The sequence below is a fragment of the Syngnathoides biaculeatus genome, chromosome 2, assembly GCF_019802595.1.
Source record: "Syngnathoides biaculeatus isolate LvHL_M chromosome 2, ASM1980259v1, whole genome shotgun sequence".
NCBI classification, from domain to species: Eukaryota; Metazoa; Chordata; class Actinopteri; order Syngnathiformes; family Syngnathidae; genus Syngnathoides; species Syngnathoides biaculeatus.
The window spans coordinates 38,753,220-38,778,699 of NC_084641.1; the positions used below are offsets into that span (position 1 = coordinate 38,753,220).

The 25,480-nt window shown below is 40.8% G+C and overlaps 1 protein-coding gene across 6 annotated transcripts in view; it reads left to right on the top strand.

Moving 5' to 3' along the window:
* The window catches only part of pard3ba (par-3 family cell polarity regulator beta a), a 221,625-nt gene that overhangs the window by 162,313 nt on the left and 33,832 nt on the right, over positions 1 to 25,480 (top strand). For all 6 annotated transcript variants that reach the window (XM_061803697.1, XM_061803714.1, XM_061803705.1 and 3 more), the window contains one exon: positions 7,731 to 7,842. In XM_061803697.1, coding sequence (XP_061659681.1) covers positions 7,731 to 7,842 — 112 coding nt within the window. The remainder of the gene's footprint in view (positions 1 to 7,730; positions 7,843 to 25,480) is intronic.

The window sequence follows — 25,480 nt, forward strand, 5'->3', positions numbered from 1 at the left end:
TGCAAATGTACTATATGCATCATACAATAATTATGCAAGGAGTGTTTTAATTCTTGTTCACAAAACTATACCATTACAAATCACTAATACAATTCAGGATCCAGCAGGCCAATATGTGATAATCCAGGGTACTATTTTCTCTCTCGCATTAAATTTGGTATGTGTATATGGTCCAAATGAGGACAATCCTAAAATTTTTGAAGACCTTTTTTTCACAATGTCTGGTTTACATGGGTCAGTTATAATTGGCGGTGACTTTAATTGCACATTAAATCTTGTATTAGATCGTACTACAGGTTTAGATCCAAGTAAAGCAAAAACAAGGAAAATTTTAAAACAATATAGTGTTGATTTAAATTTAGTTGAAATTTGGAGATGTTTTAATCCTTCTAAAATGGAATTTTCATGTTATTCAGGCTCCCAGAAATCTCGATCGCGCATTGATTACTTTTTTGTCTCTCAAAACCTTCTGTCAAAGGTTAAAAACTGCTGGTATGACAGTATAGTGATTAGTAACCATGCACTAATATCTATGAATATTCAAATATACAAACTTTGTCACTGCCCCTACAATTGGCGATTTAAATCTATATGGCTGCAGAATGAGAACTTTGTTTCCTTCATAAAAAGTAAAATGTATTTATTTTTTTAAAATTAATACAGATCAAACGGGAGCCTGTACAAGATGGGAAGCATTCAAAGCTTACATTCGAGGAGAAATTATTAGTTATACAAGTTCTAAATCTAAACAACAAAAAGCAGAGATGTGTGATTTAGAGAAGCAAATAAAGGAGTTAGAAGATTATTTAGATCAAGTAGATGATCCACTTAAACATAAAGAATTGCTATTTTTAAGAAGTAAATATAATAAATTATCTACAGATAAAGCGGCACACATTTTATTATGGCTTAAACAGCGTTATTGCGATCAAGGTGAAAAAGCGGGTAAACTCTTGTCTTGGAGGATTAGGAAATTACAAACAGAACAGGCAATTAATAGCATAAGGACATCCAATGGAGATTTGACTGTTGACCCTCAAGAAATTAATAGTACTTTCAGGGATTTCTATGAACAATTGTATAAATCCGAGATACAACAGACTTCATTTGAGAGGGATGCATTTCTTGGTTCACTTGAATTTCCAGTGCTATCAGAGGAGGCAAAGCAAAACTTAGATAACCATCTCACAGAAGAAGAAATTTCTGCTGCCATTCAAAGTATTAACAGTCATCGTGCTCGTGGGCCCGATGGACTGACTATAGAATTTTATAAAGCATTTCAAAAACACTTATTGACCCCATTGATGGACATGTTTATAGAATCATATAATAAGGTGACTCTTCCTCCTACATTGAAACTTGCGTTGATTACCCTGATTCTCAAACCTAATACGCCTTCCACAGAATGTTCCTCGTATAGACCAATAAGCTTGATGGGATGCGATTGAAAAATACTTTGCAAAGCCCTGGCAATACGATTGGATCAGTATATACCTCGCTTAATACATAATGATCAAAACGGTTTTGTTAAAAAACTTAAAGGATTTCACAATATTCGAAGAGTTTTGAATATATTACATGAAAAGGCAGAGTATAAAGACACAGCACTGCTGTCATTGGATGCACGTCAGGCCGTTGACAGAATTGAATGGTCATTTTTATTTAATGTTCTACCGCGGTTTTGATTTGGCAATAATTTTCTTAAATTGTTAAAAAATTTATATACAAACCCTACTGCCTTTATTATCATTAACAGGATTTCTTCTAAACCAATTGTTTTGGAAAGATCCACACGCCAGGGCTGTCCTCTTTCCCCAATGTTGTTCATTTTAGCCTTAGAACCCCTGGCCATGTCGATTCGTATGGATAGAGGCTTGACGGGCATCCAAATTGGTGATCAATATCACAGAATCTCTCTTTATGCTGATGACGTCATTCTCTTTTTGACTAAATTATCCACGAGCCTTCCAAATTTATTGGAGCAAATTAAAAAGTTTGGTAGTTTCTCAGGTTATGTGATTAATGATACAAAGTCATCCATTTTAATTTTAAGTACTGAAGAGAGACTTAATCCTGTGGTTAACACTCCTTTTTTGAACGCGAGAGATGGATTTACTTATTTAGGGGTCAAAATTTCCCCTGACGTTAACAATATCATTCAGGTTAATTATGACCATTTAATCTTGCAGGTACAACAGTTACTAGACAGGTGGATGATTATGCCAATTTCAATGTTGGGACATATGAACATAGTTAAAATGAGCGTTTTGCCGAAATTTTTATATATTTTTTCAAACCATACCTTTTCCATTACCTGACATCTTTTTCACTAGACTCAACAGAATGCTCCAGAATTTTATTTGGAATAATAAGAAAGCCAGATTAAGACTACGGTTGCTTTATATGCCTTATGAAACTGGAGGGTTACAATTTCCAAACTTTAAATGCTATTACTGGTCTGCTCAACTACGCTGAGCTATGTATTATTTTTCAACATCACCATCACCCTCTTGGGTAAAAATAGAGCAAGCAACAGTACCACACCTTCTATTAAAGTATTATTTATATTCTGCTGCGAATAGACTATTAAAACGGCAGACCAAGAATCGATTTTTGAAAAATACTATAGATATCTGGTTTGAATCACACAAACATATAGGAATCACACCTTTACTATCACGATTCTCTCCCATATGGGGTAATGCGACTTTTAAAGATGGAGAAGCAGATGGGGGTTTTAAATTATGGGCAAATAATGGTATAAAATCAATAGGTGACCTTTATGTAAATGGTGAAATGCTTACATTCATTCAAATATGTGAAAAATTCTCTATTCTCAATAAGCATTTTTTCATATATCTGCAGTTAAAACACTTTGTCAGCACAAATCAAAAACATAATGTATGAACCCCCTTTGTCCAGTTTAGAAGATATTGTCCAGTCAGGTTTGCATGAATGTAAGCAGATATCTATGTTCTATAAATCTCTAGTCTCACATGATACAGAATCAAGTAAAAATAGATTGGAGGCATGGAAACTAGATATTAAAGAAAATATTGAAGGAATTAATTGGGAACATGCATGCCTTAAAGCACAAAAACAAACAAATACAAGAATGAGGCTATTACAATATAAATGGCTGATGAGGACTTTTGTGACTCCTGTTAAACTTCACCAGTGAACCCCTGACATTCCAGACACGTGTGGTAAGTGCTCTAATGACAAGGATACTTTATATCATTGTTTATGGGATTGTTGGAAAGTCAAAGATTATTGGAAATCTATTGTTCAGACAATTTTTATAATAGTTGGAATTCAGGTTCCTCATTGCGCAACACTGTATATTTTAGGTACATATTTTGCTGTTAATAAAAAGAAGGCCACGCTTAAAGATTGTGGTCTCCTGGAGGCTAGGAAAACAACTGCATTATTTTGGAAAAAAGTGGACATTCCTTCAATAAAAGTATGGATGTTGGAAATGGCATCTTGTGTTGCACTGGAAAGACTCACGTATATCATGAGAGGAAGAGCTCAGGAATTTGAGGACATATGGAGACCCTTAAAAGAGTTTTTGAAGAAAATGTGAATTATTTGTGATTTGTGTGCTTTGTATTTGTTTTTTAAAAAAATTTAACACTGTCTGTGCTTACTGTTTTTTTTTTGTTTTACTGTTATTGTGTTGTTTTTGTAAAATTATATTTGAAAAATCAAATAAATATATATATATATATTTTTTTAATATGTGTAAATTTGTGCTGAAAGCAGCCAAAGACAGAGTAAAGGAACAATCTGACACTGGTAAACAAGATAAAATTCTCAACAATATTCTACTAGCCATCAACAGGAATGCATCCCTGCTGTCAATTCAACAATTTCACGATCAGGTAGGAAAGTACCTATGTATACCAGAATGTGGTGACATAGCAAAAGTTAAGCCTTTGTTTTATTTTTTTGTAATCCAATCAATCAAATAGTGCAGGATGAGACAGTGTCGTGTTTGGGAGGAACTTCAGCTGTCAGCATGCACTACAAACAATATTGTGCAAGCAATCATTTTTACACCAAGAAAAACAGACAGGGATATCATTTTGAATTTAAAAAAATGAATCAAATTTGGAACCAGGTTTTCAAATTTATACTTCATAGTTTATAGTAAGCTTGAGGTGGTTAGCAATGTATTTTTTTCATATTGTTAAAAGAACATTTGTTGACATTTTCATTGTAAGTTTGCATAGACACTTAAATAAAATTGTTCATAATAAAAGTGTTCTGATGGGAATGTAAATGCTGTAATCTGATTCTTTTAATGAGCTATGTAACATCAATGGATGACACTGACCTGACCACAGTGCACACGTCTGATGTTCCTCACAGTGATCAAAGAAACCACTCAGGTGTGTTTGCTCACACAAGCAAAACGTTTGATGGAACACTGGATAGGGTAGACATAAAAGCTTAACAAGTGAGCATTGCACTTCTGTCTCTGGTAACTTGTTCAAATTGGGGCTCATTTTCCTAAATTTTTTAGTAATAGTTTGTCAAACTTTTGGCACCAGAATTCACTTAACATTGATGCTTCAAACCAGAATGGCCAACTACCTGATTAATTTCATGCAAGATACTGAGTGAGTGCTGGGGAGTCTGGGACTAACTTTAACCCAGCTGAGCATCAAGGTTGTCTGCAGGACAGCCACCAGCACAATTTATATTGATTATTGGAAGAAGCCATTTATGTAACCCTCGAGACGCAACAACTGACAAGGACCACTGAATTATGCCAATTCACATTCTGATCTCGAACAAAACAAACCAGAAGCGGAAGCATTTTTCAAGAGTAACCTGCCTAGATACACGCGCCAGTTTCTCACTTCCTGTTATATATTTTTTTGTCATTCTCTTTTCAAATCAACAATTCAGGTTTGAGTTTTGTCCACAGACACACATACACATCAATGCAAACATGGACAAATTTGTTGGTACCCATCTCTGAATGAAAGAAAACACCACATCGATCACGGAAATAACTTGAATCAGAAAAACCTCCATCCATTCATCTATTTTCTTTGTCACTTATCCTCACAAGGGTGGAGCCTATCCCAGCTGTCGGCGGGCAGGAGGCGGTGTACACCCTGAACTGGTTGCCTGCCAGTCGCAGGGCACATAGAGACAGACAACAGTCGCACTCATAATCACACCTAAGGGCAATTTAGACTCTCCAATTAATGCATGTTTTTGGGATGTGGGAGGAAACTGGAGTGCCCGGAGGAAACCCACGCAGACCTGGGGAAAACATGCAAAATCCACACCGGCGGGTCCATGATCGAACCAGGAACTTCAGAACTGTGAGGCCAACACTTTCCAGCTGTCGCCTCTGAAAAACATAGTAATACAAATTAAATAATTAACCAATGAACATCAGACGTACCTTTTGAATATTAAAAAAAATGAGGTGGACTGTACAAAAATGATGGTACCCTTAATATTTTGATGCACAACTTTTTGAGGTAATCACTGCAATCAATTTTCAATGAAACTTCTGCACCTCTGTAGGTGTTTTGACCCACTCTTGAGCAAACTGCTCCAGCTTTCTCAGGTTTCAAGATTGCCTTCTCAAGATGGCACATTTATTCTCCTTCCACAGATGTTCAATGGGATTTAGATCACAACTCATAGAAGGACACTTCAAAGTAGTCCAATGTTTTCCTTTTAGCTTTTTTGGCTATTCTTAGCTGAAGTTTGGGTCATTATCCTGTTGAAAACCCATGACCTGTGACGAAGGCCAAACTTTCTGATCCTATGCAGCATATTTCTCTGTAGAATACTGTATCATGATGGTCATAAGATTTTATTGTACCCTACAAAAATTCAAGACCCCCTGTCCCAGATGTGGAAAAAGTACTTCCAGAACATGAGAGTCTCCTGGATGTTTCATATTAGGGACAGTGGTCTTTTCTTGCCATGCTTATTTTTTGCATTTGTGAACCGAGAGCTGATGTGCCTTGATAAAGTTCCAATTGTGTCTCGGCCGTCCATGGGACATTCTCCAAGAAGCATTGTGTGTTGTCAACATGCAGTTTGCAAATTCCACTCACATTTTTTAAGGTTTCGTTTCAACATTAAACACCTCCTTGATCATCTCCCATGATGTCCACTTTAGCTCAAACCACGACAAATTGTGTGATCTGACACTGATCTACCTTGACCTTGGAGTTCACCCTCAATTCCTTATCAATCTTCCTCCTGTGGCAATGTCCCGAGAGTTTTGCTGCACTCCCATGGATCTTATTTTTCTGAATAATATGTGGAACTGCACACTTAACATTGATGCTTGTAGATGGTCTTCTCGTATCAGTGATGAAAGTCCTCCAGATTTTCCCAGACTTCCGGATTTTTTAATTTTCATGAAAATTGCTCCGGAAAAATTGCCTAAAATTAATCTGGATATTAGTTGACAACATTGAACGAACACGCGTTTGAGTTTGTTGTTTTGCTTTCACGATCGTAGCCATGTTGAGGCACTAAAACTAGTAACAGTAACGCCCCTTCCCTCGCATTCTCTCAAGACGTCGCTTATTTTGTGTGGTCTTTGACATTAATTTACGTGTTTCTTTCATAAACGTTGTTAACCAAACAAGCCTACTCCAAAACAACCAGTATTCACCCGGAAACAGGAAATGGAAGTTAACCGTACGGAGCATGTACGAAAGCGCATGTTAAGAACTGCTTCATGTAATGTGAGCACATTTACGTCGAAAGTAATCAACATCATGAGCCATGTCAAAGGAAATTCAGTTACATCAGGGGTGCTCATTGCGTTGATCGCAAGGCTGTGTGACGGCGTAAAAAAAAAAAAAAAAAAAACAGAGTATCATCCACCTCGTCGCTTGATTCAGGTGTGGCCAATAAGTCGAGCGCATACACATAAAGGCGCGTTCTAAGCAAGCAGGCCTCCTATTTACGGCAGTCCCGTGGTGCGTCAGTCTTTTCTAGGGTCACCATCATTTTTATCAGGGCCTGTTTCATGAGTTTGTTTTTTAAAAACAATTTATTTAATCCATAATTGAAATGCAATGGTTACCATAATTAAATTTGTATTATTACTTTGGTCACATACAAGTTATTTCTCTGATCACTGTGGGGGGGTTTTCATTGACAGAGTGGTACCAACAATTTTATCCATGTCTACATACAACTAGCAATGAAAAAAAACAAGTTAAAGGTGTAGGCTGTGGACTTCCCTAATAACTTCTCAATCTGTTTCCTGTTGCTCTATTATAGTCAGTACTGCCTGTGGGTCAAACCATTGTAACCTGAGGTAGAGTAACTGTTTAGGAAAGGATTCCAGGTTTTTGTTGTTAATTTCACCTACCTTGTGTGTTGCATTCAAGAAGCATGGCCCATTTCCCCTCCCATCCTCGCGCCCTAATTTTCCCACCTTGAGAAGTTCCCTTCAGATTCTGGTGCGAGCTCACATGCAGTTTTTCTGAACGTTCTCTGTCTGCATGTCAGTCTTGATCCACTCTCTCACTTTTTTTCACCATACATGCAAAGAATGAGAGGAAGATGATACTGTGTATCATACCCTCCTGGCATTTGGCAAAATTTTAAATTTTTCTGCTGTAGTAAGAGCTGACTCTTGATGTGCCAGAATCTGTATCTTTCATGTTTAACCTGTTCGCTGCTCAACTCCAAACACAACCAGTCCACATCACTTATGCATCTCATTGCAGTGATCAACGGTCCCAGGGGATACAGCAGGAGTCCCCTCGGGCTCGAGCTGCTCCAGTCTATGAGGCGCTGGACACAGCACGACGTAAAGTCCTGGATAGCAACCCAAACAGGGTGAGTGAGACGTGTTGGTTCCTTTGCTCACCGTGAAGTAATATAAATGAGCCACACTTTGGATGGGAAGAGGTTTAATAGCTTCAGTGAAGAAAATTAACATGATGACAGTAGTATTGTTTTACAAAATTTATTAGAAAACAGGGTTCTAATTATGAAACTATGCAAAACAGTTAACAAAAAACCCAAGGTATAAAATACTCCATTTAAAATAGAATCAGTTCCTTTAGTTCTATTTAACAACCCTCATCAATTGAAATTGTAAAGAATTGATGTATAGTCTCTGCCTATATCTTGAGGATGCAATATTTGCTGTTTGGAGGTATACTCACATCCCCCGTCATAGATCTGCCTTTTAAAAATCCTCCACAGGTTCTCAGTAGGGGATGATGGTGGCCCTACTGTGAATTTTTCAGCCTTTATACTCATAGGAGGTACCATAAAGTTGTATTTTATGCAGCAAAGCATTCTGCATTGTCTTGTAACATATTTGTTCATGGTGGATTGCACAGTTCCACACCCCCAGTGACCCAGCTGAACTGGCAAATTGCAGTGTCAGCTCAGGATCCTCACAAAACTACTATCCATCCTTCAATTTTCTTCACCGCTTATCCTCATGAGGGTCACGGGGAGTGCTGGAGCGTATCCCAAGCTGTCAACAGGGAGGAGGCAGGGTACACCCTGAACTGGTTGCCAGCCATTCGGAGGGCACATTGAGACAAAAAGCCGAACTCACAATCACACCTAGGGGCAAATTTAGAGTATCCAATTAATGTTGCATGTTTTTGGAATGTAGGAGTAAACCGGAGTGCCCAGGGGAAACCCACGGAGGCACTGGGGAACATCCAAACTCCACACAGGCAGGTCCGGGATTGAACCCGTGACCTCAGAACTGAGAGACCAACCCTAAATAAGAAAAAAAATTCAACTACTGGCATTCTTTTTCTGGATTCAATTAAATTTACCCATAAACAACATGCCACAATTGTCAGGTGTCTCGCCTTTGTAGCTAATATTTCTTTGTTGGCGTACAATACAAAGAGAGGAAAGAGCAAAGAGAAACGAGTCACTAGTATGGCATGTATTATCAAACATAGGACCCCAAAACACACAACCAAGAATTGGCGATGTGCAAGACTTTTACTACTTTTACTTTTACTTGTACAGCAAGGTAGAAAACAGGACAACAGTGTTCACATGAAAAATCCGGAAATAAGGATAAACCATGTGGAGGGACAGTGCCGGGGGAACAGGGGAGAAACGCTAAAAAAGGAAGTACACTAAAGGGCTGCTAATTGAATAAAATACTTCAAGCACAACTGAATAAAGGAAAACAAATAAGAGAACCAGAGTTAAGACTGGCTGTAACTACAAAAGTTAGGAATGGAACAACAGATAGGTACTAGAGAACCGAAGCTAACTACACATTAGCCACATTAGAAACAAGGAAACTGGGGCCTACTTATATATATTTATGTACAACCTTGTACTGATAGCGAAATATTGGAATACCAACATGACGAAAAAAGTTTAAGGCAACAAGTGGCGAGTTCAATATTAATATGGCCTCTTTCCAGTGTTATTCATGCTCTAAAAGGCCAAGCTGATTGCCGTGCAGACCATCTGTGACAGCAGTTGGTAAAAACCTAAATACAGATCAGAAAGGACCACCTCCTTATGACAGTCACTGTAGAAAGCCATGATTATAAAAGGCCATTTTTCAATTTGGCACCAGTTTCAAGATAATGATCAGATCTCCTTTAAAAATATCTCCAGGATGCATTGAGTTACATAAAATATATTAACTGCGCTGATCATTTTTGAGGGTTCATGAATTAATGCCACATTTTATTTGCCCTGAGTGTGGCGATGTGTTATACCGGTCTGGGCCCATCCTGTATCACTTTGCTTTTAAAGCTTAGGATAGCTCTCACACAGTTCAGAGAGAGGCCACCATCAATTGTCACAGATGCACAGAAATGGTACTCAGGTACTCAGTTTTGTCTTATTTATATGGTAGTATCTGTGTTTGATGTCAACCTTCCAACATTCAGAAACTCTACGTCATGATATTTTTGTTGGCATTTCAAATATGTTCACACTTGTGGAAAACATGTCCCAACATCAGCCAGTGCTGTTAATCTCAAATTTGATAAATCTCGTTGCACTAAATTAATCAAATTAAAAAAACTGAACAATGTGTCAAACTAGCATGTTTAGTATGGGCAATTCTAGTTGTATGCAGATGCTTCTCCATTTGTTTTCTTGCGCATTCAAGTTTGCACTTATTTTGCATTTTTAAACCATTAGTAAATTTGTATTTTCCACTGACAAAATATATCAGTCAGGGCAAAATCCCTGACAATCGCACCATGTTGCTTGTCATTCAACAGAATAATATTGTGTAAACCTTTCAAACTCAAAATAAAAGGCATCCAAAAAGACCTTATTTATAAAAAAATAAAGAAAAAATTACACAGAAAATGTGAGGCAAAAATCACATCCTTTGAGAAAGTAATCATTGATTTTAATTTTTTTTTTTTTTTTTTTTTTTAAACAACACCCTGAAGGGTTCCTTGTTCAGCTTACTTTACAATTGGAGGTGGCATATGCCATCCAGGCAGTGCTTGCGCTACTCTTCATTTAGTATATGGAGACATCTTTTACACCAGTGACATTTTCTTTTTTTATATCCCCAGCTTTTTTCCCTCACTCTTTTTCTAGTCCACCTGTCACTATTCTGTATTGTGACAAGAACAATAGCATGAAATATTTTTTTTGTTATTATTATTATCAACCCTCAGTTCAGTAATTACTTCTCCACTCCAGACCTGTCCACTCTAACTCACCCAGTCCATGTGTCCTCTCTCTGTGTCTTCATTGATCAAACTTAAGCAGAATTTGTGTCTCCTGCAGCATGGAAATCAGTATCCAATCGTCAGCTATTTTTGGGTGGGATTCCTTGAAATAGTGCATCAAACAATGCAGAAAATCATGCTTTGATTTGACAACAGTTTTTTGCAAAGACATTTCTTCAGAGCTGGTTTGTTTCATTCAAATGCTCTACTAAGCAAAGACACTGAGGCATGTTTGGGAATATGGGATGGATTTACTGTCCAACTTCAGCATGCGTCCCATTGCGCTTGTTTCCTTTCCTCAACGTAGCCACTCATGGACTCACGGCACAATTGCTTTCTTTGTGTCTTGAGGCTTGTGTATCACTCATTGTGCGTCCTTGTGCAGTGTGTCGCTCCCGTCATTTGGCCGTTATCCCGTCATTTGTTGTTCTCGTTATCCAAACTCTCATACAATTAAAGAGTAGCCAGAGTGGGTGTGCCCTCTGATCCTGTTATTTTTTAACCCATTAAAAAAACAGCCTTGCAGGCAGTCAAAAATAAGTGTTTGTGCCCTATTGTGCGCTTAATGAAACACACACACATATGCAAAAATTGTGAAAATGGGAAATTCGTGGCAGTTGAACTTACTGGAAGTAGTACAGAAAAAACTTACACTAATGTATAAAAGTTGACATAATTTTGAGTTAGACAATGGAGAATATTTAAAAACAAAGGAAGCATGTTGTTGGATGACATGTCTGTGGATAACATTGTGCAACACCACTGTTAATAACATTGCATTTGTCTCCTCCAAGTATATCATTTTGGGGATTTTCCACTAGTTAGTTTTTATTTTGTTTTTGACTTTTCCAAGTTTTTTCATTAATTTTCCTATCACAGCTGTCTTTGGAACCTTAACTGGTATCCACCTAGTTGCAGGGTACATAGAAACCATTTGTACTCACAGTCAGGCCTACGGACAGTTTAGAGTCTTCAATTTTCCTACCATGCATTGTTTTTGGGATGTGGGAGGAAACTGGGGTACCCAGAGAAAATCCATGCAGGCTCAGAGAAAACATGCAAACTCCACAAAGGTGAATTCATAATTGAATCTGGTTATTTTGAATTATTATTAAAATATGAGTTAATGACAGTATTTTAAATATTTAGTTTATTTAAATTTTTGTCAAAAATGTTTTGTTTAGTTTTATTTATTTTAGATCAGGATATTTGTCAAATGTAAGATTAAAAATCAAAAAGCAGTAAAAATTCAACAAAAGAATTAACATTCAAAATGTACAAAATTAACTGCTGAACAACCATTTACAAATCGAATACAGGTACAACGTGGTTCACTTTACGTGACTTTGCTATTACAATTGCTGTTGGACCTAGGCCTCCCATCTCAATCAGGATGCATCATCATGGATATGTAACAAACCTTTGCAGTGTAGAACCGATCAAAATATGTTTTTTCGCAAGAGACAAAGTATGGAAGGTTGAAGAAACACAGACAGCGAGAGTGTAAAGTTGTTGGTACTGGTTGAAAGGGGGAGCGATAGAAGCGCAATTGGGGGCAGGTGTTTTTTTTTTTTTTTAAAGATTCAGCAATCCAAATGCAATTAAGCAAAGGGACGGAGGTTTTTGAGGTTATTTCACAGGTTTAGTCAAAAACGAGGCAAGGTAGAGCCACTGGTGTGGCTTCAACCTGTATTAAAGGGATGTTTCCAGACCTCAACCCCGCAATCCGAAAGGAGGTCACAAAGTCGTTGTCCAGAACCGCCCTTTACAAGAAAGAGTTATGGTCAAAATGCCAATTCAATTGTTTTTTCTGCCATGCCCGATCAATGAAATGTCTGTGATCTAAATCCAGTCAATGCCAGTGGCAATCGGAAAGTTGTTCTATGCCGAATCAGTGAAATGTCAATGATGCCACGGCATCTGTGGAGAAAGCAAAAGAGAGACCATAAATAGGCCAGCTTGCTTGAATGCGCCTTTACGTTCGATGTATCTACCACACCTGAATCAAGCAATGAGATGGATGATAGTCTGATGACTTGAGTAAAGGACGTCTGTCACGCGATCGACACATTGAGCACCCCCTGCCCTACATCGTGTTCTGTGTTCTGCAACGTGAAAGCACACATGAAACCCATCATGCTCTCTAAGGCAAGCAGAGATGGTGAAGGGCAGGGACCCTTCGTCTGATTCGGCATATGTGCACATGACCGTACGCAGTGAAGACCATTTTACTTTTATTGCACTTTGATTATTTGCTTAAATATGATCTTATACATTTAATCAACAGATAAAGTGTTGCCCATTTGCTAATCAGACAAGGATGTGTTGTGGAGCCGGTGGTTGTCCTTGATATTTGTACGCAGAAAACCGGCTGGCGCCATCCTCCTCTCCCAGGCGTTGCCGTGGAGACAAATGACACCAGGGGGGCAGCCACTTTTACCATTCAACCTAACTAAAAACCTTGTGTTACTGGGCATCTTTTGTTTTCCTCTTTGGCTATCCTGCCAGAAGACGCACGTCTCATGTGCGGCAGATACCTGGATAAGACCCGGACGTCTGTACTGCACATTCCTTTGTAATAAATCCATTTGCTGTTAAGTTTTTGTAATCATTGGTCATATCTTCCTCGACTCATGAACGCGCGTAGGGTCCAAACTCTCAAATCCCTACAGCGGTTAGCCACTAGTAGCACACTCGCAGAAAATTTAACGGCATTAATGGAATTAGTTCCAAAACCTAATGCCACCACAATGATTTAGTAACATTTTGGACTGAAGTCAGATAGACACAGCCCTCCAGCTCATGCCAATAAACTGAGTCAATAGACGTGTTGTCTTAAAACCTCAATGTGACGAAATACAATAATACCAACCAATTTCTTCAGTTGGGAAAAAAAACACAGTGGGACATCTCCTGTTTCACGTCAGCTTGCAATTATGGAATAACTTACCCCAAAATACATTGGGATGGTAAGCGCGAATCGTTGTTTGTCTCGTCTCTCTATGCCCTACGATTGGCTGGCACCCATCAATCCACCATTTAGCATGGAGGGGGTGGGGAACAGAATAAAAGTTAATTTGACTTATGCATGCAAAAGTGTTGACTTTGTTTAGCAGCTGTTTTTATCTATGGTTTAAATTGACCATTCTTTTCTCTCCAGGAGAGCAGTGTCACTGTACACTACTCGAGTATCATTTGTATCTATCAACCTTGCAGGATCAGTCCTTTAGCTGCCATGCTGCCCCTTTATACGATCTTATATTTTTCTTGCCTTGATTTGTTGAAAGGCTTTTTGCCTTTCTCTCAGCTCAAGGCCCAAAAGTGTCTAACTCAATCTGTTTTAATACACGTTTGAAAGTAAAGGTGACCATGTCTCTATTTTCTCATCTGAACCGGGTGATGCCTAGTCCCACGCTAAGCAGACCTGACACAAACATAAGAGTCTGGTTACAATATCTATTCATGTCTTCTGTTTATTCTTTTAGTAGTCTGCATGGACAGAACTGTGGTGAGCCCTGTTTAACTGAATGTAATTGACCCTGGCTTTTAAGAGAGAGAGAGAGAGAGAGAGAGGAGAGAGAGAGAGAGAGAGAGAGAGAGAGAGAGAGAGAGAGAGAGAGAAGAGAGAGAGAGAGAGAGAGAGAGAGATCTCCTCTCTCTCTCTCTCTCTCTCTCTCTCTCTCTCTCTCTCTCTCTCTCTCTCTCTCTCTCTCTCTCTCTCTCTCTCTCTCTCTCTCTCTCTCTCTCTCTCTCTCTCTCTCTCTCTCTCTCTCTCTCTCTCTCTCTCTCTCTCTCTCTCTCTCTCTCTCTCTCTCTCTCTCTCTCTCTCTCTCTCTCTCTCTCTCTCTCTCTCTCTCTCTCTCTCTCTCTCTCTCTCTCTCTCTCTCTCTCTCTCTCTCTCTCTCTCTCTCTCTCTCTCTCTCTCTCTCTCTCTCTCTCTCTCTCTCTCTCTCTCTCTCTCTCTCTCTCTCTCTCTCTCTCTCTCTCTCTCTCTCTCTCTCTCTCTCTCTCTCTCTCTCTCTCTCTCTCTCTCTCTCTCTCTCTCTCTCTCTCTCTCTCTCTCTCTCTCTCTCTCTCTCTCTCTCTCTCTCTCTCTCTCTCTCTCTCTCTCTCTCTCTCTCTCTCTCTCTCTCTCTCTCTCTCTCTCTCTCTCTCTCTCTCTCTCTCTCTCTCTCTCTCTCTCTCTCTCTCTCTCTCTCTCTCTCTCTCTCTCTCTCTCTCTCTCTCTCTCTCTCTCTCTCTCTCTCTCTCTCTCTCTCTCTCTCTCTCTCTCTAGAGAGAGAGGAGAGAGAGAGAGAGAGAGAAGAGAGAGAGAGAGAGCGAGAGAGAGAGAGAGGAGAGAGAGAGAGAGGAGAGAGAGAGAGAGGAGAGAGAGAGAGAGTGTGTGTGTGTGTGGTGTGTGTGTGTGTGTCCCTCCATAAATCTAAAAGTGGCAGCCTTCTCTCCTCTCCACACTCTTGCCTCTATCCATGCCCTTCTAATTTGACTATTCTCCCATGTTCCCTGTATCTGTGAATAGGTCACACTTCTAATTATGACAATTTCCTGCCATCATCTACAGTATATCTTCATAAAAATATCAGTCTCTCTTTAATGGTAGGAATACCATTTAATTTCCAAAGAACACGACATATTTCATTTTTCCCGAACTCAGTAGTTATTAAATTTGACTTTGCCTCAATAAATTGTATTGCCTTGAGTTGACAATTCCCCCCAAAAAAATATAAATATGGGAAATTAGAGCCGGCTAACCGGACCGCTCTTTACACTTTGGGCGTGGTGAAATTTTTACTTTGTATGTCCTTGAAACAATGTTTAAACTTTGAGACAAACCTCACTTGAATTAAATGCATCTTTTAAGTGATGATAATACTGTACATGTAAAACAAAGTGTATGTAGTTTACCTTTACTCCTTAACATCACAAAATAAAGATAAATCATTCCTTTACAGAGACGTTTTGCTTATCACTGAAAATAAATGTTTTTGATACTTAGTAGTAGCAGTGATAATACCATAGCATAATAGTAATATTAATATGCAGTATGAAAAATGGATGGATGGATGGAATAAGTGGAGTAGTCGTAGTCAGTGTGGTGCTGTAAGGGCTGTCAGAGCCATCTTTGCTGGCGTACACACTGTCAAAAGCACTGAAACTCAATAACAACTTCATTACATTTTCAATACGTTATTTTAATAATTATTTAATTATAAGAAATGAAGCAAGACTTGAATTAAATAATTCATTGATACATTCATCTTCTGTTCAGCCTATCCTCATTAGGGTCATGGGTGTGCTCGAGTCTATCCCAGCTCTCTTCAGGCAAGAGGCGGGGTACACCCTGAAAGAGAGAAAGAAAGAGGATTGGACTATACTTTGTCCACCTCTATTTGGGAAGCCGGTGATTGGCAACCTCATCTACTCTTTGACAGAAAATGCCATAATTCTAAAAATACATTTTGGGCCTTTTTACGTAAATTTAACTTTATTTATTTATTTTTTAACTTTTATGGCTGCAACACATTCCAAAATAGCTGGGACTGGGACATGTTTACCACTGTGTTACATCAGCTTTTCTTACATTTGGGAACTGAGGACACTAATTGATAAAGCGTCGTAGATGGAAGTCTTTCCCATTCTTGCCCCATGTACAGCTTCAGTTGTTCAACAGTCTGTGGTATCTCATTGTATTTTACGTCTCAGAATGCCCCACACATTTTCAATGGGAGACACGTCTAGACTACAGGCAGCCCAGTCGAGAATCTGCAGTTTCACTACAGAGCTAACCGTTGTAACACGTGCAGAATGTGGTTTGGCATTGTCTTGCTGAAATGAGCAGGGCTGTCCATGTAAAAGACATTGCTTGGATGGCAGTATATGTTTCTCCAAAACCTAAATGTATCTTTCAGCATTCATGGTACCTTCGCAGATATGTAAATTAACCATGCCATTGGCAAGAACACAGCCCCATACCATCACAGATGATGGTATTTGAACTCTGCGTCCATAACAATCCTCCTTTGCCCAGTGGACACAATGTACACAATTTCCAAAAACAACTTGAAAATTGGACTTGTTGGACCACACTTTCACACGTTGCATTGGTCCATATTAGATTACCATGAGGATAGAGAGCCCAGCTGCGTTTCTGGCTGTTGTTCATAAATGATGTTTGCTTTGCATAGTAGAGTTTTAACTTGCACTTACAGATGTAGCGCTGAACTGTACTTACTGACAGTGGTTTTCTGAAATGTTCCGAGGCCCATGTAGTGATATCCTTTACACATTGGCGGTTTTTGTTGCAGTGCTGCCTCAGGGATCAAAGGTCACGGGCATTCAGTGTTTGTTTTTGGTGGGTTTTTTTTTTTTTTTTTTGCTTCCTCTGTGATTTCGTCGTGTTTTATTGAGGATCAGAGATGATCAATCAAAAAGAACTGAATTTTCAGAGGGTTGAGAGAGAAAATAAGACAAAGCACTAACTGTACACAATCATTACATATCTACAATGAAAAAAGATTAAGTATGAATCTTGAGAGTGTAGTGCTACACTCTGGGATGGAAGAACATGGCAAGAAAGGACAGGACAAGGACAGGAGAAGAAGCATGCAAAACGAGGATCGTGAACCTGGCTGTACAACTGGATATAGAACAACACCCAATGAAAGAATCCCAGTGGTATGTGTCTTTAGCCACATGATAGTGAATTCACACCATTTTGTATGCGCAAAGACTGACACAAATGTCACACAAATAATAGTTTGGGGGGGACCACGTAATCCGTCTCTCATAACGTAACAAAAGATGTGTGTCAATGTGCGCACCTAAATCAGGAGTGCTAATTGTGTCGATGTACCTGTCGGCACCAAGCACGGCTTCGGACGAGCCGCCACCAAAGCCGTGCCTCGTCCGCTGTGATCACGGCTTCGGCCAGGGTGGCTCAATCCGGCTCAGCGCCAGGCCGTGTTGGCTCATCTACGCCATGGAGGTGGATAGGACGGGGAGGCGGTTTGGCCATGGTGTCATCGTTGCTCGAGGGCGGCGGTGTTTTGATCACCACCGCGCAGAGGTTGATCAAACGGGGAGGTCGTTTGGCCGCCTGCGGTTTGGCCGGGATTCGCATATCATCTAAATATGGCTCAAAACGATAGGGTAATATTGCCCCGGTCACTTCCCTCGGTTGTGAGATGTTTTCTTCTTCGAAAAAAGCTTCCGTGTCAGAAGGGGCGTCTTCGTCTCCCATAGTAGATGGCAATGTCCCAGTGTGAAGTCACGGACAGAAGATGGTCACATGTCACAGTGATCGATGGCTTACATTCTTTTACAGTTGCAAGTGCGCAAATATTGACTGTTAGGGGACTGGTGATCTCTGCATGGTGCTTCATGCTCGTGAACAAAGCCCCTTATTAAAAAAAATAATTGAAAAAAGAATCCATTCACAGTTGTAACAAGTACTTGCTTATTCGCGTGTGAATGTGGAAAAAAACATCAGAAAGATATGTTACCATGAATCTGTCACCTGCTACGCTCATTCCCCCAAATACAGCCACCTCACCCACCCACACACACTGTCCCTACATGGCAGGATGTTTCATTACTTCTTTGGTGAGAATCAACTTCTCCCAATGTTTCCGAACAGGGAGCCATTTGACCTGACAAGTAGTTCCTCTGAGCACACCTTGTGTTGTGAACATCTCAAGCCATCAACACAGAAAAGAGGAGTAGATGATGTACGGACTGTTGGTTCCCGCCGTGCAAGCTGCTGCTGGGGAAGCCAGCAGTGCTGTGACGCACAAAAATCCTACTCATGCAGGAAAGGGGGAAGGAAGACCTGAGATTCAATTAGGAAGGTGGTTGCAGTACAATGGGTATATTGGGGGAAAGGAATGGGAAGCGAGGCTTGATGACATACAGTATAATGTTTCTGTGGGAAAACAAAGCATGTTGATAAGATGACAATGCCATGAAGCAAAGCCACAGAAATAAGTACAAAACGGAGCCTAAGGAAGGGAATATGGTAAGAATGTGAGTAAACATCTTAACAGGGGAGCTGGATTGGAGGAGGCGGATGGGATGGAAGCACTGACAGACGCTTGCAAGTATTGACAGAAAGTACAACAGGGAAGGAAGAGACAATTTGATGGTTTCAGGTGACAGAATGCTGTTTTAGTGTCAGGAGCTCTGATCTAAAGTAGTAGAATTCCTGAATCAAAGTGCATCCAACATGTGCAGACACCCACCACGGTTTAAAAATTTGAAGTCAGTTAGTGACCAGATACAGTCTAGGATATGAGCATTAAAGAAGGTACATTTCTACCTGATTCTTCATCTGCCAAGGAACAAAATCATCATATCCCACATAAGAACAACCATTTACAACCTGATCGAGTGTGTTTTGGCTTAAATGAATGCATCTGAATAGGTTAAATGGTATTTTACGGCAGCGGTCCCCAACCACCGGTCCGTGAATGACTACGGTGCTCTGAGGCATTTGTTACCAGGCCACAGTGAAATAATGACCAATTTATATCATTTTTGTTATATTTCAATTCGCGTGTCAGCGTCTTTTGTGATGAAAATTAACTGGACATTCTCCACTGCGACAACTGTGTGTCTCAACTGACATGTCGAGACTGCACAGAATGCTTCCGTTTCCAGTCCCAGCCAACTCAAATGCTTGGCTTTGCTGTTGCAGTGGGCTGGCTAATGGCAGCAGAGCTCCAGGGGGAAAAAAAGATAATCATTTCATATACAAATTCAGTTCATTACATTTACCGAAAATATTTCTTATTTTCAATAAAATGCTTGCAAATGAACAAACACAATATAAAGACTCATAAAATTTGAGTTTATTGCAAAAGTTATCTCTCACGCATCAAGTCCACTCTGATACAGATACAGTCATAGGTTTCTGCTCAATAGGCAGAATTACTTTTACAGAGGTAAATGTCAACTCTCATTAAGGAGCTAAAGAACTCCAATTTGGTCTGGGTGCTTAAAACAACTTTGACGCCCACTCTTGCATCGCGCACACAGTGCACAGAACACGAACAGCAAAGGAGGAAGCAGAAACGCACAAGCAAGGCAACTCTGCATACAGTGCCTTGTGAAAGTATTGGGCCCTCTTGAATATTTCAACCTTTCGCCACATTTCAGGCTTCAAACATAAAGATATAAAACAAAATTTTTTGTCAAGAATCAACAAGTGGGACAGAATCGTGGAGTGGAATGAAATTTATTGAATATTTTATACTTTTTTAACAAATAAAAACCTGAAAAGTGGGGCATGCAATATTATTCGTCCCCCCTTGCATTAATACTTTGTAGCGCCACCTTTTCCTGCAATTACAGCTGCAAGTCACTTGGGGTATGTCTCTATCAGTTTTGCACATCGAGAGACTGAAATTCTTGCCCATTCTTCCTTTCAAAACAGCTCGAGCTCAGTGTGGTTGGATGGAGAGCGTTTCTGAACAGCAGTCTTCAGTTCTGCCCGCAGATTCTCGATTGGATTCAGGTCTGGACTTTGACGAGGCCATTCTAACACCTGGATACGTTTATTTGTGAACCATTGTAGATTAGGCTTTATGTTTTGGATCATTATCCCTTTTGGAAGATAAATATCTGTCTGAGTCTCAGGTCTTTTGCAGTCTCCAATAGGTTTTCTTCCATAATGGTCCTGTATCTGACTCCATTCATCTTCCCATCAATTTGAAGCATCTTCCCTGTCCCTGCTGAAGAAAACCAGTCCCAAACCGTGAGGCTGCCACCACCATATTTGACAGTGCGGATGGTGTGTTCAGGGTGATGAGCTGTGTTGCTTTCACGGCAAACATATCATTTTGGATTGTGGCCAAAAAGTTCGATTTTGGTTTCATCTGACCAGAGGACCTTCTACCACATGTTTGGTGTGTCTCCCAGGTGGCTTGTGGCAAACTTTATATGAAGGTTTTCATGGACATCTTTGATAAATGGCTTTCTTCTTGCCACCCTTCCATAAAGGCCAGATTTGTGCAGTGTACGACTGATCGTTGTCCTATGGACTGACTCTCCCACCTCCGCTGTAGATCTCTGCACTACATCCAGAGTGATCATGGGCTTCTTGGCTACATCTCTGATCAGTCTTCTCCTTGTGTGAGGTGAAAATTTTGAGGGAAACCATGGAGGGGTCAGAAATTTTCATCGTAGGTGCATGTCCACTGTGAGAGAGATAATCTAAAAACAAAAATCCAGAACTCACAATATATGATTTTTTTAACGATTTATTTTGAATGATACAGCTGCAAATAAGTATTTGAACACCTGTCTATCAGCTAGAATTCTGACCCTCAAAGACCTGAGTGACCCCTACTCCATTTCTCTTCCCATCTACTCCATGGTAAAATAATTTCAACCCTGCTCCTAAACTTCTAGCCTTACTACCTTCCACCCGGTCTCTTGGATGCACAGTATATCAACCTTTGTCCGAATCATCTTGTCAACCAACTCCTGACGTTTTCCTGCCATAGTCCCAACATTCAAACTCCCTACATTCAGTTGTAGGCTCTATGCCTTCCTCTTCTTCTTCTGCAGACTAAGCCGCTTTCATCCTCTTCGTCTTCGACCCACAGTAGCTGAATTTCCATCGACGCCCTGCAGGTTAACGGTCCCGGGGGCAGACGTTGTTAACCCAGGCCACGACTGATCCAGTGTGGGATTCATTTGATGAACGCTCATTGTGTTTGGCACAGTTTTATGCCGGATGCCCTTCCTGACGCAACCCTCTGCATTTATCCGGGCTTGGGACTGGCCTCCAGATTGCACTTGCTTGCACCAACCATACGGCTGCAGATAGTAAAATAAAAACAATCAAATAAACAAAGTCAAAACACAAGGTACACAATTCACATATTGGACCCACCTAGGCTAAGTTAAGGTAGGGGTCTAAAAGAGATTCAAACCACAATGTCCCTGCAGTGTTTTACACAGCAGGAGTGAAGAAAGTTGGAGTTGTGGGTTGTGTCCACTTATCTGGCGTCCTCTAAGGCCTCACGGTCCTCGTTGAAGTCTTCCCCCTTTGTGGTCCAATGCAAGCCTCGCTAGCGTTAGCTCATCGCTAGCCTTAGCTCATCGTTGGTTATTTAATTTCACTCTCAATGGGTGGTAAGTGTTACCGGCCTCAGAAATGGGCAAAGCCGCTCTCAGGTTGCAGGATTAGAGGATAGTAGGGGTGAAGATTTGGATTTTGGGGAGGTAAAAGCAGCTCAGAGGGAGCGCCTGCATCCACTCTGCACCAGGGATATCAAAGACAAAATGTTTGAAGCCTGAAATGTGGCAAGAGGTTGAAAAATTCAAGGGGGCCGAATACTTTCACATGGCACTGTATATACGGTGTGTATATATATATATATATGCATATATATCCATTCTTCCATCAATTTTCTTAGCCGCTTATCCTTACAAGGGTCACGGGGAGTGCTGGAGCCAATCCCCTGGACCAAAAACAATTATTTTACTCTCATCAGTCCACAAAGTGTTCCTCCATTTCTCTTTAGGCCAGTTGATGTTTTTTTGGCAAATTGTAGCCTCTTCTGCACTTGCCTTTTTTTAACAGAACATATTTAGCACGTGCATATCTTCTTCTTTTCCTTTCGGCTTGTCCCGTTAGGGGTCGCCACAGCGTGTCATCTTTTGCCATCTTAGCCTATCTCCTGCATCTTCCTCTCTAACCCCAACTGCCCTCATGTCTTCCCTCACCACATCCATAAACCTTCTCTTTGGTCTTCCTCTCGCTCTTTTGCCTGGGAGCTCCATCCTCAGCATCCTTCTACCAATATACTCACTCTCTCGCCTCTGAACATGTCCAAACCATCGAAGTCTGCTGTCTCGAATCTTGTCTCCAAAACATCCAGCTTTGGCTGTCCCTCTAATGAGCTCATTTCTAATCCTATCCAACCTGGTCACTCCGAGCGAGAACCTCAACATCTTCATTTCTGCCACCTCCAGTTCAGCTTCCTGTTGTTTCTTCAGGGCCACCGTCTCTAATCCGTACATCATGGCCAGCCTCACCACTGTTTTGTAAACTTTGCCCTTCATCCAAGCAGACACTCTTCTGTCACATAACACACCAGACACCTTTCGCCAACTGTTCCACCACACTTGGACCCGTTTCTTCACTTCCTTACCACAGTCTCCATTGCTCTGTATTGTTGACCCCAAGTATTTGAAGTCATCCACCCTCGCTATCTCTTCTCCCTGTAGCCTCACTCTTCCCCCTCCACTTTTCTCATTCACGCACATATACTCTGTTTTACTTCGGCTAATCTTCATTCCTCTCCTTTCCAGTGCATGTCTCCATCTTTCTAATTGTTCCTCTACTTGCTCCCTGCTTTCACTGGATATCACAATATCATCTGCGAACATCATGGTCCAAGGGAATTCCAGTCTAACCTCATCTGTCAGCCTATCCATTACCACTGCAAACAGGAAGGGGCTCAGAGCTGATCCCTGATGCAGTCCCACCTCCACCTTAAATTCCTCTGTCACACCTAAGGCACACCTCACCATTGTTCTGCTGCCATCATACATGTCCTGTACTATTTTAACATACTTCTCTGCCACACCAGACTTACGCATGCAGTACCACAGTTCCTCTCTTGGTACTCTGTCATAGGCTTTCTCTAGATCCACAAAGACACAATGTAGCTCCTTCTGACCTTCTCTGTACTTTTCCACGAGCATCCTCAAGGCAAATAATGCATCTGTGGTACTCTTTCTAGGCATGAAACCATACTGTTGCTCGCAGATACTTACTTCTGTCCTGAGTCTAGCCTCCACTACTCTTTCCCATAACTTCATTGTGTGGGTCATCAACTTTATTCCTCTATAGTTCCCACAGCTCTGAACATCCTCTTTGTTCTTAAAAATGGGAACTACAACACTTTTCCTCCATTCTTCAGGCATCTTTTCGCCCGCTAGTATTCTGTTGAATAAGTTGGTCAAAAACTCCACAGCCATCTCTCCAAATTGCTTCCATACCTCTACCAGTATGTCATCAGGACCAACTGCCTTTCCATTTTTCATCCTTTGTAGTGCCTTTCTGACTTCCCCCTTAGTAATCATTTCCACTTCCTGGTCCTTCACTCTTGCCTCTTCAACTCTTCCTTCTCTCTCATTTTCTTCATTCATCAACTTCTCAAAGTATTCTTTCCATCTATTGAGCACACTACCGGCACCAGTCAACACATTTCCATCTCTATCCTTAATCACCCTAACCTTCTGCACATCCTTCCCATCTCTATCCCTCTGTCTGGCCAACCTGTAGAGATCCTTTTCTCCTTCTTTCGTCTCCAACCTGGTGTACATGTCTTCATATGCCTCTTGTTTAGTCTTTGCCACCTCTACCTTTGCCCTACGTCGCATCTCGATGTACTCCTTTCGCCTCTCCTCAGTCCTCTCAGTATCCCACTTCTTCTTCGCTAATCTCTTTCCTTGTATGACTCCCTGTATTTCGGGGTTCCACCACCAAGTTTCCTTCTCCCCTTTCCTACCAAAAGACACACCAAGTACTCTCCTGCCTGTCTCTCTGATTACCTTGGCTGTTGTTGTCCAGTCTTCCGGGAGCTTCTGCTGTCCATCGAGAGCCTGTCTTACCTCTTTTCGAAAGGCCGCACAACATTCTTCCTTTCTCAGCTTCCACCACCTGGTTCTCTGCTCTACCTTTGTCTTCTTAATCTTCCTACCCACCACCAGAATCATCCTACATACTACCATCCTATGCTGTCGAGCTACACTCTCCCCTACCACTACTTTACAGTCAGTAAACTCCTTCAGATTACATCGTCTGCACAAAATATAATCTACCTGCGTGGTTCTACCTCCACTCTTGTAGGTCACTATATGTTCCTCCCTCTTCTGGAAATAAGTGTTCACTACAGCCATCTCCATCCTTTTTGCAAAGTCCACCACCATCTGCCCTTCAAAGTTCCTTTCCTGGATGCCGTACTTACCCATCACTTCTTCATCGCCCCTGTTTCCTTTACCAATATGTCCATTACAATCTGCACCAATCACAACTCTCTCGCTGTCTGGGATGCTCAGAACTACTTCATCTAGTTCCTTCCAGAATTTCTCTTTCAACTCTAGGTCACATCCTACCTGTGGTGCATAGCCGCTAACCAGATTATACATAACACCCTCAATTTCAAATTTTAGTCACATCACTCGATCTGATACTCTTTTCACCTCCAAGACATTCTTAGCCAGCTCTTCCTTTAAAATAACCCCTACTCCATTTCTCTTCCCATCTACTCCGTGGTAGAATAATTTAAACCCCGCTCCCAAACTTCTAGCCTTACTACCTTTCCACCTGCTCTCTTGGATGCACAGAATATCAACCTTTCTCATAATCATCATGTCAACCAACTCCTGAGCTTTTCCTGTCATAGTCCCAATATTCAAAGTCCCTACACTCAGTTGTAGGGTCTGTGCATTCCTCTTTTTCTTCTCACGCTGGATCCGGTTTCCTCCTCTTCTTTGTCTTCGACCCACAGTAGCTGAATTTCCACCGACGCCCTGCAGGTTAGTAGTGCCGGGGGCGGCGTTGTTAACCCGGGCCACAACCGATCCGGTATGGGATTCTTTAGATGAATGCTCACATTTGTTTGGCACAGTTTTTACGCCGGATGCCCTTCCTGACGCAACCCTCTGCATTTATCCGCGGTTGGGACCGGCCTACAGATTGCACTGGTTTGTGCCCCCATAGGGCTGCATTGCACGTGCATATACAAAAGTTTATTGAATGATGA